The sequence below is a fragment of the Sciurus carolinensis genome, chromosome 4 (assembly GCF_902686445.1).
Source record: "Sciurus carolinensis chromosome 4, mSciCar1.2, whole genome shotgun sequence".
NCBI classification, from domain to species: domain Eukaryota; kingdom Metazoa; phylum Chordata; class Mammalia; order Rodentia; family Sciuridae; genus Sciurus; species Sciurus carolinensis.
The window spans coordinates 94,452,780-94,470,066 of record NC_062216.1 but is presented as its reverse complement, the minus strand read 5'-3'; the positions used below and the strand labels follow the sequence as shown (position 1 = coordinate 94,470,066).

The 17,287-nt window shown below is 31.9% G+C and overlaps 1 protein-coding gene across 1 annotated transcript in view; it reads right to left on the bottom strand.

The window, feature by feature from the left end:
- Window positions 1-17,287, bottom strand: part of Ccdc91 (coiled-coil domain containing 91) — a 363,605-nt gene that overhangs the window by 97,594 nt on the left and 248,724 nt on the right. The window contains 4 exon segments of the mRNA XM_047550439.1: window positions 1,256-1,432; window positions 3,318-3,386; window positions 3,481-3,536; window positions 3,539-3,572. Of these exon segments, the coding sequence (XP_047406395.1) occupies window positions 1,256-1,432; window positions 3,318-3,386; window positions 3,481-3,536; window positions 3,539-3,572 (336 nt within the window).

The following is a 17,287-nucleotide window of genomic DNA, read 5'->3' as shown; positions in this document are numbered from 1 at the left end:
ATGTCAAACAAATCCTTCTCAATTTTAGAAACCAAATAGACCGTAACACAATAATACTAGGTGATTTTAACACGCCTCTCTCACCACTGGACAGATCTTCCAAACAAAATTGAACAAAGAAACCATAGATCTCAATAACACAATCAATATTTAGACTTAACAGACATTTATAGAATATACCATCCAACCAAGAGCGAATACACTTTCTTCTCAGCAGCACATGGATCCTTCTCTAAAATAGACCATATATTATGCCACAAAGCTAATGTTAGCAAATACAAGAAGATAGAGACACTACCTTGTATTCTATCAGATCATAATGGATTGAAGTTAGAAATAAATGAAAGAGTAAACAACAGAAACTACTCCAACACCTGGAGATTAAACAATATGCTATTATATGATGAGTGGATAATAGAAGATATTAGGAAGGAAATTAAAAAATTCTTAGAGGTAAATGAGAACAAAGAAACATCATATCAAAATCTCTGGGACACTATGAAAGCAGTACTTAGAGGAAAATTTATTTCATGGAGCGCATTTGATAAAAGAAGTAAAACTCAACAAATAAACGACCTAACACTACAGCTCAAAGCCCTAGAAAAAGAAGAACAGACCAACACCAAAAGTAGTAGAAGACAGGAAATAGTTAAACTCAGAGCTGAAATCAATGAAATTGAAACAAAGGAAACAATACAAAAAATTGACAAAATAAATAGTTGGTTCTTCGAAAAAATAAACAAAATTGATAAACCTTTAGCCACACTAACAAAGAGAAGATGAGAGAAAACCCAAATCACTAAAATTCGGAATGAACAAGGAAATATCACAACAGACACAACTGAAATACAAAACATAATTAAAGGAATACCAATGTACAATCAGACTTATAAATCATTTGAATCCAACTGATTTTCCATACAAATATTACTATGTATTGATTATGTATGTAAGAGAAAGGAAAAGAAAAAAACAAAAAATTTAGAATTTTACTATAGCTGCAATGGTTAAAAGTAAAAGTAGATTCTGACTTTTGTGAAGAGTAAAAGATAAAATACATTATAAAATGTTTAATATAAGAAATATGAAAGGACATTAAAATATTAAAAATTACTAGTTTGAAACATTAATATCAATGATAAAAAATTAGATATTGCTATGTCTACTAAGATGATTTGAAGTAAGATAAAATAATAGTAAGACTACTGTATTTAGAGAAAAATAAGAAAAAATATTTATAGTTTATTTTACTAACCTGACTTATTTTTCTTTGTTCTTGTATAGCTGCTTGAATTGCTTGGGATACTTTTTCTTGATCTTTTGCATGTTCTGTCTTCCATAATTCCCTTTCTTCAGCATGGACTTTTTCCAAATTTTTTCGTTCTTCTTCTACAGCTTTCATAACTATATCCTTCATTGCTTCTTTCTCAAGCTTCCAAATAAATAATGATCAAAACAAAATATTTGCATGACTACAAAAAAGACAGTTAACCTGAAATATAATTTGATACTACACAGTTTAGTTCTGACATTGTTATTTTTATGCTTATTAAATAATTACATAAAATCATATTTCTTTTTAATTCTAATGTCCCTACTTATTTCTCAGGCATTTGTATACTTCAAAGAAGTTAAGCCTTCGTTTGAGTAGCAGATTTCAAACTGCTCTTAAAATTCCTTCACAATCTGAAAAATTATTGAGTATATTAAGAGGTTTTGTTTATGTTGGATATATATATATATATGTATATATTTATCACATTAGAAATTGAATAAGGAAAAAACATATTAAAAATAACTCATTTAAAATTTAAAACATTAAATGCATTACATTAACAATAATTTTATGATTAAAAACTATAGCTTCCAAATTAAAAAGTGAAAAGAATGTTGTTTGTGAACTTCTTTAATCTTGTTAATATTTGACTTAGTAGAAGACTGCTAGATTCTTCTCTCTTCCTTCTGTATTAATTCTGTAATGATATAGTTTGGTTAAAGTGCATGAGGAAAACTCAGTCTTGCATAGATAGAAGGTTTTAAAAAAGGGGAGAAATATTTAGTCAGTTTAGATAACTACAGATGTTCTTGAATATTTCATACCAAAATGTGACAAAGGGTAGTTCCTAAAGGCTAGTTGCAATAAAAAAAATAAAATTAGGTCAAGTGAAATTTTCATACTGTTATATTACAATCCTTTCTTGTACTTTGAATTCTTTATACACATGACTTTCATTTGTTATTTGGAAAATGTTGATCCATTGAGTTACACATCTTCTCCAGATATTGACACATTTTTTATATCATAATAGAAAAATCACATTTGTTAATATTATCAATCTAATCATGAAGGTCTTGAAGTACTAGAAAGCAGATTCAAATTTTCCAGATCTTAATTTTAACTACCTCCATTTCAAATTACAAGCATTTACTTTGTTCTCCAAATCATTCAGGAGTTTGGAACCTGGTCATCTTGTATGTTATCCACACCAAACACATATGCTGATTTCATCTTTTCTTTCTAGAATTAGTCTATTTCCTTCATTTTCAAGCTACTATTATTATATTTAAACACTATCTCTTATCCCAACTTTAGATGTACTTTATTAATTCTTGCCCTGTGTCAAGTTTGTGTTGCCCCCAATTTCCCCCAAATTTATGTCACACCTATGTTAAAAAAATTCAACAGTCTTCCATATCTATGGAATCAAACTCGGTTCAGAATGCTAGCCACCCTTAAGGCCCATTGCAAAAGTAATTTATTGTTCAAAAACTTCTACGACATGAACATAACATCTACATGTTCATCATAATTTAATCAATTCCTTCTTGTCTAATTGGCATATGAGTAATTTTTTTTTTAAGGGTTGCAAATTCTTTAAGACAAAATCAGTCATCCTTAGATTTGCAATCTTGGCATAGTAGTGTGCACATGCACATAAGAGTCATTCAATATCTGTTAACTAAATTAAATTTTAAATCCAAAACTTCGAAGTTAGTATTATAAAAATATTTGTTAATATGTGTGTATACCCCCCACACACAAATGAATTTGTATTGTACCAGGTGGATATTAGTGCCCCAACATAATGTTCATTTAATAAGTAATTAACAACATATATTTTAAATCATTTCAGTGCCATTAGGATCTTATATAATATAAATTTAATAAAACATGAAAAGTCATATCCTGTGTTTAAATAGAAAGAAACTTTTTGAATGAAACATTATAATAAGACTTTAAAAAGCCTTAGGAAACATAGTTTTCAACTCCATTTACTTACAAAGAAAAAGAAACCCATTATTACAGATGAAAATACCTTTGCAGCAGATGCCAATGCCTCTCTATTTTTTTGCCTTTCTTCCTCCAAACATTTTTCCAATATTTCCTGTAAATGATGATAGTTGGAAAGACACTAAATGAATTATTTGAGGTAATAAAAACACATTCTTTCCATACTCTGAGCACACTTAAAATATTACCTTCTGTTCTTGAGATTGCTGAATCAAAGCTTCCTTTATTTTTTCTTTTAACAGATCTTCTCTGTATCTAGCATCTCAAGGAGCCTCTGATGCTACAAGGAAAAATAACTCAATTATGATTATGGCTCTGATACTGATAATATATCAAGGAGAACAGCTGATAGAATTTATTTGCCCAGAAGCACTGAAGTAGTTACTGAGTAAACAAGGGGACATTTGCTTAAAATGAAGGTGTAGGAACCCAAACAGTGAATTCACCTTTCTCCAATCAGTCCAAATATATTTTTAAGTTCCCAAGTTCAGTAAAGTATATACCATGTAATCTAATTTAGGAACAAATACTCCAAATTAGGAAGTCAATCAAAAAGTGATAAAATATCTTACTCCAAAATTAAATTTGGAAAAATATTTCTCTGAATGATATTATCTTATAGCAACAGAACTGATCAGATCATAATGAGAAAAACAAATTGCTTGATGAGGAACTACTGTATTAGATTATTTATTTCTAGTAAAGTACTGTGGAAGAGACTGAAAGATTTATTAGTAGTTCATGTACCAAGATTTAACCAGTTTCACAAAACGAATCTATGAAGTCATTCCAACAATATGATGTCATAGCACAAACATCTACTTTTATTCTAATGTGCTAATTAAAAAGCACAGAACTACTGGGCAGTTACCATGGACTAAGTGCTTGGAGTCTGAATACAGTTTTCTAGGAAAATTAGATTTACAGCCTTTAATATCTCCAATAAAGATTAAGCCATATACTGTTCTGGATCCATGCTCTGATATAAAAATAGAACTAAATATATACATTGCTATTCACACATATTTCTCATTAGGTTAATACAGCAAGTAAAATGCTTTTTTCAGATTTAGTAGGTAGAAACATCCAAACATCCTTTAAATACGAACTCATTCTGATATTCCACATTTTAAAACAGATTTATGTCTTTCAAAGTTTTTCTTTTTTAAAACATTTTTCATGGAGGCAGTCTATACTGAGAGTAGGTGAAGGAATAATCCTTGTCTATTTAAGGTAATGATTTTTCCTATTTTTAATTATAATGTTTCTTTTCATCTAAGTTTTTCAAGAGTCAGAAAAATCACACAAAAGATGTGATTTTCTCTTAAACAAATCTAAACTGTGATACAAATCATGACATGATTCTGAGAAATTATTGCTACAACATGAATTTGTAAAAGGCATTTGAGAAACGAATGAGTAGTCTGTATAAGTAAAAATAACTGAGACTTTAACTTTGTCATAGGATCACAAATAGTACTTAATGTACCTTAAACACACAAATGAGACAATATGCAAAGATATTATACAGGCATGGATCTGCTTGGAAAAAAATACAATTAGGTTACTGGCTTTTCTCATTCATAGAAGTAGCCATTTTTTAAAATACCAGGCAATGTTAAAAAGCACTTTACATGAAGTGGTACCACAAAACCCTTACAAAAAACTGCTATATTTTTCTACATTCATCTCATTTTCAGATGAGTAATCTGAGACTTAAAGAAAGGCTAGGTAACTTACCAGATTCTTAATTTATCATTTCAACAATAATCATATTCTATTTACATGTTATCAGAAGTGGTAATTATCCAATAGCTAGAAATAGCCAAAGTACGACCTAGTTATCACCTATAGTAACTGAAAGCTGCATGATATAAGTAGTATGTTAGGTAATGCTTTACTTCTACTTGGTTATAATGGAATATATGCCTTTGATCCTGTTCTTTTAGAGTGCTATTAAAATAAGATATAAGTACTGGTCTTTCTTCTTTTCCCTCTCTTTATGCATGGGAGGAGGGGGACAAAGGGTGGATTAGCGTGGATATCATATCTATCTAGATTTAAAAATCACTTTTTTGAAGAGTGTAATATCTATAATATTTTGTGTGGATATTATAAATAGTTATGTTGTTAGGAACTTTATAAATGTAAATCTTCACAATAACTCAGAAATGTATTACTTATAATCAGTTTTAAAACTGAGTTATAATTATGTCAACTACTTTGGTTCAAAGAACTAAGAAATGGTTGAGTTGTGACTCAGACCCAGGAAGAGCTGAACCCAAAGAACATGGGATTCTCTTGAAATCTATGGACTCTCAGACCTCTGCTCCATCACCACAAATTGCATCTTTGACTTTTTGGATCAATAATATATCCATACTACTTACCTAGCCTTACAATTTATAGAAAAACTTTTCAAAAAGTTTAGTCCTGCAACCCTATTTCCCACTCCCTCTTCCCAGTTCAAGATAAGTAACAGAGACTGTAAGACTATAAAAACTAGGAGTGAATGAGGAATCATTCATTCTTAACAGATATACTTTATAGAAAGTAAGAATGTAAAACATTTAGATAACTGAGTTTCACCCATTAGAATGCCAAGAAATACAGAGTAACAATTTAGTCAGCAGTTAACAAACAAGGGACTTGTTTTCAAAGTTAATACCTTCAGAGGAAGAGAATTTCCTGTGGAAAAAAATAGAGACTAACATCCAAGCCATAGGAGGCTGGGGTTGTAGCTCAGTGGTACAGCACCTCTGCCTTGCACGTGTGAGGCACTGGGTTCGATCTTCAACACCACATATAAATAAATAAATAAAATAAAGTTATTGTGTCCATCTACAACTAAAAAAAAATTTTTTTTTAAATCCAGGCCACAATTATAAAATCTGTCTTACACATTTCTGTAAGTGAATAAAAGTATCCTTCAGTTTAATTTACATTCTGGAGATATATGTCTTAATAGGCAGCATATTCTACCGCATATAACATGGGCATTGAGACAAGCTGAATGTGGAGTTCAATTACTAGTTTTTTACTTACTAATGGTATAAGTTAATTACTCTTCTAAATCTCCAGTTTTTGTTTACTTTTTTTAATGTAAGGCTAGTAATGTCAACTTCATGTTATTATGAGAATTAAATTAAGTAATGTATGTGATGTGTTTGGCACTCAAAAATGTTAACTAGACTTCCTGTTGGGTTGTTTATGCAATTATGACAATGAAGTTCACTTATGAAAGTGTTATGCATATGAAGGAAAGTATTAGTTGCTACGCAAAATAAAATGCCTCAGAAGGAATGTCCATATACTTCTGCAATAATACAGTATAGGAAAACAAGTATCAAAGTATGTCTCCCTAACATATAAAACATTAACTATGACGGATGACCAGCACTGACAGTGCTGGTTACTGCTCAGGAGGTGTGAGTCATCTGGAAAAATAGAAAGTCTGAAATAATCAGTAAGAAATAAGACAAGGCCAAGGATTAGATTTAAAAAGCAGAGCCTTCCAGTCCTGAAAGGAACTGGAACTGAACACCCAGAAAGGCCCCAATTCTTTATTTAAGCAGGGATACATCAAAGGCAGGGATAAGGTTTCAGAGGGAGGAGTCTTGTTTTGGTGCTTGTTTCTTGGTGTGGCAGGAATCTGGCAGTAAACAGGATGACTGGCATTTGGCAGGCCACACCCACCTCCAGGAGGCTGTTTGATCCTACATTTGTAGGGGGTGGGGGGCAAGATCCAGGCATTCTCCAACCTTGGGATTTCAACACAGGAGTTCCCAGAGGAGTAGCTTCCCTGTGTTACCTGTGTTAATGGCTTGAATAAACCATAATTTTATAGTCCAGACCAATGTCTTTCAGAGAAAACTGTTAAACAGTGAACCTAACAATCAGTGTTTTATTCCTGTCACATACTAACTGAATTCAGGGAAAAGAAGATCAAAGGAGAAAAGCAGCAGTTTAGGCATTCTAGTTTGAAAGTTCTATATTGATGTTTTTCAAATTTTTATTTTATATCCATAAAAATTTGGATTACAATGTATTTTGTTTTCAGTGTGACTGTAATTGTTGTATTTCATAGCTCTATAGTAGTGGGTGGGAGATGGTATCTCATGGATTTTATTTGTATATCTCTGATGACTAAGGGTGTTATGCATCTTTTAAAATGCTATGTTGTCTTCTGATGCACTACAACTCTTTAATGATTACTTGTAGGATCTGCACAAAAAGGAAAATCAGAACACTTCTGCAGTCTTTGTAAGGGACTGAAGTGGAAAGTGCACTGGTTTGAAGTTTGACTATTATCTGACTTCTGCCAGAAGTAGCGATGCCCTTCCTTTCTGGACCAGAGCTTATTTGGGTTATTTAATCACTGTAAGTTAGATATTACAAAGTACCAAGACAGAGCTTGGTCAAAAAGCTTTTAGCTTCCCCTTATTCTACCTAAAGTATAAATTATATCTGGAAATTGCCTTTTCTATTCCTGCCTTCTGTATCAATATGAAACGCTTTAAATATCTGGACATACCAGTACCCCAGAAATGGTTTGCTTGGAGTGATTTACAGAGGGCTGATACTACCAGGTAGGGATGTTCTGAAGGTCACCTGTTACATACCTCAGAGCAGAAATTCAAACCAAAGGCAACATCATAAGAATCATAAGGATCATTTTTATTTTATTTAAGACACCAAACAACAGGTTTGTCTCTATTCCTAATAGAGACATCAAAATATTTATATTTATAAACAAAGACGTGATTCCAACAGAATTTTCAAATCTTACATGTTCTCCACATTTACAGTAGTTATTATTTTGTGTGGGAGGTGGGGGGCAGGTACCAGGGATTGAACTCTGGGGCACTTGACCACTGAGCCACATCCCCAGCCCTATTTTGTATTTTATTTAGAAACCGGTCTCCTGGTCTCACCCAGTTGATTAGTACTCCACTTTTGCTGAGACTGACTTTGAACTCATGATCCTCCTGCCTCAGCCTCCTGAGCCACTGGGATTATAGGCATGTACCATCGTACAGTAGATATTATAATCTGCTGCAATAAATTTTATAGACCATTACATTTATCTCCATACCTTGCTTAAATCTGTTAATTTCAAGAGGACTTTAGACTCTACACAAAGGATATCTGAAGGAGTTTCCAATGATAACTTTTTTCTGAAACTCAGTTTCTTTATTTGTAGAGTTCCTAATGACATGGATATTTCTTACAGGAGAGTTAAATTAAATTATACATATGAAAACATCTTACAAACTATTTCTACACATACATAACCAAGTATGTCCTGACTTTGCTATTTATAATTATGGCTTTCTCCAAGGTTAATAATCTGTAAGATACTGTTTTGTTCACTGCGTATATTTTACACATTTATAGCTTTATGTGACTACCACTGGACAATTTTTCATTAGTACTATCGTGTTTTACATTAAACAAAAAGTAGCTAGAGTCAATCATGATGAGGATTCAACACATGAATCCAAGAAGATGTTGATCAAGTGGTTAAAGGTGTCAGTTATGTAAGATGAAGTTCTGAAGATCTAATGTACAGCATGTTGACTACTGTATATTTCATGCTTGACATCTGCTGAGAGATCTTAAATATTTGCATGTTATATTGAGCTAAAATTTGTTTTCATACAAACTGACTGTATTCTTGAATCACAGAAAATTGCCTAACCTCCCTTCAAATATTTAAAAACAAATCCTGCTTTGAGCACATCTCCAAAAAGTTCTTTTCTCTAGATCAGATATTGCCACTTGCATTAGTGATTTTTCATGTGATCTGGTTTGAATTCCCTCAAAAACCAGACATGGTTACCAAGAGTTAGTGGAATATAAGCCACTTCTGCAGCACGCAATATTAATGTTCTCTTTTTAGACCAACAAAGATTTACAATCTGCAACACAAAGTGGGACAATATGAAGGGAATGGGATGTGTTCACGTTCCATGCTGGTATAAATTCAAGCTCCACAAATGACTCAACATTGATTATTCATAATTAGAGTTCCATAAAGTAATGAGAAGAAAGCTATCACTCCCTGGCTTAATAACTATATTCAATGAGAACACAATTTTAATGAATCAAACCCAACTTAACAAACGTAAGATACCATGTAATAACAGAGTACGTGGTCTTACTTTTACTTCAGGTCCATCTCAAGATTAACTCTGTAATTTGTTCCTGATATGCCTTTCTCAAAACTAAGCAACTATTTCCTGAGCCTTTACCTAGCTATTTGTTTATTCCCTTTTAATTAAATCTTTTTGTCATAATATGTTTTCTTTCATTAGATTGTAACACGTTTATACTCCTCAATTTATCACCTTGAGAACATTTACACATTGTCCTGGATTCAATGTGTTTTCTGAATACACATGCAGTACTATTTTCTCTTTTATAGTTGGTCCTAAAGCACTGTAAAAAATTATTTTAAGATGTTTCAAGCATATAGAAAGTAAAAAAAATAAATAATGAAAATTCTTAACCTATCACTCATCTTCCAACAACTGTCAATAATCTACAAATATTTTTTCATCAGTAGTGCCACACATGACATACTGAATAATAATTATTTTAAGTCTATGTCATTAGCAACTTTTCTATACATTAAAATATACAACTATTAACTATATAACTTTGAAAAAAATCTTAGCTATGCACTTTGCTGCATGACAAACATCTCTTATCACAGTGTAGAACATCTGCATTACCCAAGTATCCTTCCCCTCAAAGCAATGTGTTTTGATTTTTTTCACATTTGTTTTAAAGATTTTTGAAATATCTATCTTTATTAGCATAAAGAATATATTATTTTGTATGTGGTTTCATTGGTCTGCAGAAAAAGCTGTAAAATTAATCTACATAGTTAATTGTACATATCAGTAATTGATTCCTTTTATTCCTATACAGTATTTCTCTATATGAATATATCATAATTTATTTACCCATTCGATAGACATCTGAGTTGTTTGCAGTATGGGCTACTGTGAAAAAAGCAGTCATGTTTACTCTCGGATGTGTACTTTAATTTCTTTTGCAAGTATATTAAAGTATTTTAAATTTACAAGAAATTGCCAAATAGTTTTCTAAAATGGTTACAATGCTAGAAATGTGTCAGAATTTCCATTGTTACCTATTCACCATTTAGCTATTTTAGTCTGTTTAATTTTAGTCATTTTTTCAGGTAAAATACAGCCTTGTCACTATGGTTTTAATGTGAATTTTATAATGATGTCAAATGTTAAATGTTTTATCATGTGCTTTTTGGTCATTCTTAAATTTTCCATGTTTTTTGTCTGTTCCAAGTTTTTATCCATATTTATTTTAGCTTCCCTTTTTATTACTAATTTATAGGTATTCTTTATATAATACAGATATAAAACCCTTTGTCAGATATAAGTTTCATGAATATTTGCCTGAGTTTGTGTATTGCCTTTCTGGTTTTTATTATTTTTAAGAAATGGGGGTCTAGCTATGTTGCCCAGGCTGGCCCCAAACTCCTGGGCTTAAGTGACCCTACACCCTCAGACTCCCAAATAGTTGGGACTACTCATATGCCACCATGCCCAGTCCGTTTTGCTTTCTTCACTGTTTTTCTAATAGCAGAAATTTTCAACTTGATGAAACCTAACTTATCAAATTTTTATAATTATTGCTTTATTTGCTACAAAATTAGTGTCTGAATTTTGTTCTTTTTAAACTTAGTACTGTTTAAACAGCAGATCAAATGCAACGGTATAGAACAACTTCATAGAAAATGGCAGTTAACTATCATGACTGACCTGCAGGAATCATAATAGGTAAAAAAAGATGGACATGTCTAAGATGTGCATAAAATACTTGATAATAACTGAATAATCAAAGACACTTTCTGTCTCCCACTTATCAAAAATTTAAAAAATAATAATAACTATTTAAGTAAAGATGTCCCAAGAACAATACATTCCTTTTAATTTTTTTATTTTTAATATTAACATGTATTAATTGCACAAATTATTTTCAATTTTTTAGAAAGTACAGGGAAACAAAGGCAAGAGAAATAGTGTATATCATGTATGCTAACTTGGATAAAGGAATAAAAACAAACTCTCAAATCCTACCTTATTGACATAGAGTTTTTTTAATCTACCTCAGAAGTCATTTCAACATTTTGATGACAAACTCATTTTCTCTCATATTTCTTTGCTAAACCACCATTTTATATTTCTGTAGATATTTAAAATATTCCCCATCAAAAGTGATTTCATCGCCTGTAGTCCCAGTGGCTTGGGAGGCTGAGGCAGGAGGATCATGTGTTCAAAGCCAGCCTCAGCAACAATTAGGTGCTAAATCTGAATTGAAATCAATGAAGTGCTGGAAGCACAATGTGAATAAGTTGAAACCTCTGCAGAGACTCAATTATAGGAAAGTGAGCTTTATCTCCAAGAGCCCACAAGGGTCTAACAGAGTATCTGAGGAAAATTCCCTATGCTTGCTTCTAGTCAATAGGAAAAGAAAAGATTTTAAATACTCTAGATATTTCTACTCGTCTTAACAAAGTCAACCCTTGGGAATTTAAAGAAATAGAGATCACACAGTACTTAGTTTCCTGTTCACAATGGAATTAAAATTCCAAACAGTTTAGCGCTACACAAAGGATAGCTGAAAAATCTCCAAATACTTGGAGATTAAATAACACACTTTGAAATAAAATATGGGACAAAGAAAAGAACCTCTAGAAAACTTTTATAAACACTTTAAACTAAAAGAAAATGAAATTACAACTTACCAAAATTTGTGGAGTAAATGAAAAGCAGCACTTAGAAGAAATGTTTAGCATTGAACACATATATTGGAAAAAAAGAATCTAAAAATCAATCATCTTTCCTATTAGTTTGGATCCTCACTGTTGCCCAAAGGTGCACAGGTTAAAGGCTCTCTTTCTCCATAGTGGTGCTACTGGGAGGGAAACTAGGGAACCCTGCTCCCTCCTCTTTCTCTTCTTTGCTTCCTGGCCATGAGATAAGGGGTTATTCTCCTCCAAAGCACTCCCACTATGAAGTGCTGCTGCACCACTGACACAAATCAATGAGAGCAAATGATCATGAACTGAAACTCTAAAACTGTGGGTCAGATATTAACCTTTTCTCTTTATAAGTAGATTATTTTAGGTGTTTGCTCTAGTTTTGAAAAGCTAACATATCCACCTTAAGAAACAAGGAAAGGAGAAGCAAAATTGAGAAAAAAAATGAAAATAAGAACAGAAATCAATGAAAGAGAAAATTAGTAAAATCGAAGCCAGGTTTTTGAAGAGATTAATAAAAATCTACCCAGGAAAACCAAGAAAGAGAGAGAGGACATTAATTATTAACAACAGAAATTAAAGAGGAGAAATCACTACAGGAGCTATAGATATTCGAAGGAATATAATACTAAGAACTAATCTATAAGACAAGCTGGATAACCTAGAAAAGGTAAACCCATTCTTTGAAAGACACAATCTGCCAAAATTCACCAAAGAAGAAAACAGACAATATGAGTAGTCCTATATCTTGTATAGAAACTTAATTAATAATTAATATCTTTTAAAACAGAAGCACCAGATTTGGTTGGGTTTGGTAAATTCTAACAAACATTCATGGAAGAAATTAAACAATTCATTATGATTTATTTTAGAAGACAGAAGCTGAAGAAATAGTTCTTAGTTCATTCTAATTTTTTTTTTTTTTTTTTTTTTTTTTTTTTTGTGGTGCTGGGGATCAAAACCAGGGCCTTGCTCTACCGACTGAGCTATCTCCCCAGCCCCTTAGTTCATTCTATAAGGCCAAAATTATCATAATGACAAAATCGGGCAGAGACATTGTAAGGAAAAAAAAAAAACACTCAGACCAGTATCACTCATGAACACAGATTCAAAAACCCTCAACAATTAGCAAATCAAATCTAACAAGTATAATAGAATTGTACACATACAAAGTAGAATTTACATCAGGTATACGAGTCTGATTCAACATTCAAAAATCATATTTTCATCAACAGAGTAAAATCATATGCAGACAAAGCATGTGACAAAATCCAACATGTATTCATAATAAAACCTCTCATAAAACTAGGAAAAAAAGGAAAACTTTCCCAATCTGATAGCATTCACAAAAAATCTACAGCTTTATTAGGTTCATTAAGTTCTTCTATTAGGATCAATGACAAAGAAAGCACGTCATTTTTACTACTATTTTTCAAAGTCATACTGCAAGTTCTAGATAATGCACTAAAACAAAGAAGCAATAATAAGAACAACAAAATAAAACATATACAGGTTGTGAAGAAAGAAGTAAAGCTTTGTTCACAGAGGTAATTGTTTATGATGAAAATCATAGTTTCAATGCAATCCCAATCAAAATCTGAGCAAATTAATTTGTGGAATATGACCTCCTAATTCTAAAGTTTAAAGGGAGAGGTAAAGGCTCAGAATAGTCAACAAAATACTGAAGAAGAACAAAGCTGGTGGACTGGCACTACCTGACCTCAAGACTTCCTATGGTTTCGAAGACAGTGTGATGCTGAAATGTGAGTACATAAATAGATCAACAGAAGAGAAAGGAGCCAAAACAGCTGTACCACTAGTCAATTGGCATTTGAAAAGGAGCAAAGGCAATACAATAAAGAAAACATTCTTTTGAAAAACGGTGCTACAACAAGTGGACATTCCCATGCCCCCCACCAAAAAATGTCATCTAGATTCAGACCATACAACTTTCACAAAAGCAAACCCAAAACATTACACCTAAATGTAAAACACAACACCATAAAACCATTGGAAGATAATATATGTGAGAAATCTATGTAACTTTGAGTTTGGTGATAAGTTTTTATATATAAAACTGAAGTTGCAATTCATGAAAAATAATAGGTAAGCTGAACTTCATTAAAATTAAAAGCTTCTACTCTGAAAAGATGTCAAGAAAACAAGATTACTATCACTAAGAAAATATTTTAAAGAAATACTCCTGATAAAGCACTGTTATGCAAAATATTAAAAAAACTCTAAAATCTCAACAATTTAAAAAATAAAAATTAGTAAAAAAAAAAAACTTTAATAAAAAGCTTGACAAAGAAGATATCCAGATTGCTAACAAGCATATGAGAATGAAAATACATGTCTTGCAAATTAAAATGGTAAGTTACCAATATAAACCTATCAGAATTGCTAAAATTCAGAATGCCGATATCACCAAATTCTGGTGAGATATAGACAAAAGAAACTCTCATTCATTGCTGGTGAGTATACAAATGATATAGCCACTTTTACGGAGAGTTAGACAGGGTCTTATAAAACAAAAGGTACCATCCAACATTGATTAAACTGCCTTGGTATTTACGCAAGTACGCTGAAAACTTACTTCTACATAAACACTAGCACAAAGATCTTTATAGCAGCTATATTTATAATTGCCAAAACTTAGAAACAACCAAAATATCCTTCATGTAAATGTATAAACTGTGGTACATTTGAATAATAGAATATTATTCTGTGCTAAAACAAAATGAGTGATCAAGCCATGAGAAGACATGTTGGAATGGTAAATGCATACTACTAAGTGAAAGAAGTCAATCTGAAAAGTCTACATACTGAATGATACCAGTTCTATGATACTGGACAAGGCAAAACTAAAGAGAGAATAAAAATGTCACTGATTATCAGGGATCAGGTGAGGGAAGGATTATTAGATCATGGACAGTTTGAGAGCAGTGAAATTATTTCGTATTCTATTACATTGTCGGATATACATCATGATGTAGTTGTCAAAATTTTAGACTATAAATCAACAAGAGTGAACCATAAAGTAAACTATGTACTTTTGAGATAATGATATGTCAGTGTAGGTTTATGGAATGAAACAGAGGTACTGCTGTGATGCAGGAAGTTCATAGTGTAAGAAGTTGTAAGTGTGGGACTAGGGGGTATATGGGAACTCAGTACTTTTCAGTCAATTTTGCTGTAAACCTAAAAATGCTCTAAAAGAATAATCTATCCACCTGCTGCTTATAAGATATATAAATAAACTCAGAAAGACTGAAAATTAATGAATGGAGAAAGAGGCATTAGACAATTTTTAAGCAATATAATGTTGAAATAGTTACATTAATGTCTAAAAGAGATTTAGGGGAAAGTAGACATCACCAGACAAGATTCCAGGAAAACAGTGATTTTTTTCCTTTTAGAACTTCCTTTTTTAAATTTTTATTATTATTTAAAAAATTTTTACATACTGCATTTTGATTCATTGAACACAAATGGGGTACAACCTTTCATTTCTATTTTTAATATGTGTCTCAATAATCAACATATTGTACAATGGAAAATCAGCATGGTAACAAACTTTGAAGATAACAGGCTTGATTAATGGATATGTAAAGAGAACTACAAGCAACATTAGGAAAATACAAACTCTTCAAGCATATATGGTTTTCCAATAGTGAGGCATCATTACATTTCAACGAGGCAGCATCCTCTCTATGGTGCACATGCACACAAACAAATTTATCAGACCACAATGAAATAATTAGGAATCAATAATGAAGAGAGATTAAAAAATGTCAGGCATGCAAATTTTTTCTTAAATTCTAAATAAAATTTTGTACTGGATTAGACACACCCATCAAGTCACAGTCAACTGTAGCACTGAGCAAGTATGGGCTGTCCCCAGCATGGGCAGAGCAGTTCTTTATGCAACCTAAAATAAAGACTAGAAGTACTCCTATAGAGTACTCTCCATAGGAAGCAGACCCCAAGAAGAGGAGGTGGAGCAGAATACACTATACCTGGCAAGCTCATTTGTTTTTTTCTCAACTTAACAATCACATAAGGAATTTCTCCTTCACTGGCTAAGAGTAAGGGAGAGGGACGCCCAAAAGTATTACTCTCTCCCTCACTCTTGACTTTATCTTGATTGAAAAGTTAACTATAAAATTGTGTAAGTTGGTCCAAATTCATAGAATAATACATATATAAAAATGAATTTTACTGTGAATAATATTTCAGTAAATCCAAAGAAATAATAATATGCACTTTACAGTAATTTAATTTTTAACCCATACTATTTCTCTATAGTCATAATACCTTTTCTCTGCTGGTGAAAAACCAATTTTCAAGTCCCAGTACACTGTCACTACATTTGTGAAGTTTTCTCCAAACAATCAGGAAGAATTAACTGTTCTCTTCTGAGAACAGTCAAAATGCTCTTAAAACCAGAGCATTTTGTTTCTATTGCTAGTGTATTAATTATTACAATGTACTGTGCTTTATTTTATTTTTGATTCCCATATAAGTTTATTAACTTTTTAAAGACTGAGAATGTTTTATGATTTTAAAAATTCTTTCTAGTACAATGACTGTTATATTGAAAGTTCTCAAATTACGCTATGACAAATACTCTAGACACTAAGGTTCTAGAGAAGTTCTATCAGTTATCAAACTGATTGCCTAAGGATAACTTAAAGAAAAGAATATTGGATTGATACTGGACTGTGAAAATAACAAGCAACTGTCTTTTTTCAAATCATGATGAAAGAAAAAAAAAAGTAGTGGTCATCTAAAAACTGTACACAAACATTATTGGGAAACTAATTAAATAACTCCCCTAAGTGCAACCTGACCAAAGCTTTAACAAGGTTACAGGCAACCACACCAATCATCTGGTTTGCAAGATTTCCTGCTGGACATCAACACCAACCACTCGTTAGAACCAAAACCACCTTGGGAAATAGCTGTGGCTAAGATTTACACAGACCAGTAATGGACTAAATTACTGGCTCAGTGGAAAAACAAGTCAGAAGCATATATGACATGACAGAAATTGGAAGGTCAATAAAAAGATTTATATATCAGAGTCCCTGCCCCACTCCTCAAAATTTAGCAGAGATATTTTTAAGACTTTGAAGTTATTAAAAGACTTAAGGTCCAGCTGTTCTCTTCCATAAGCCTTATAA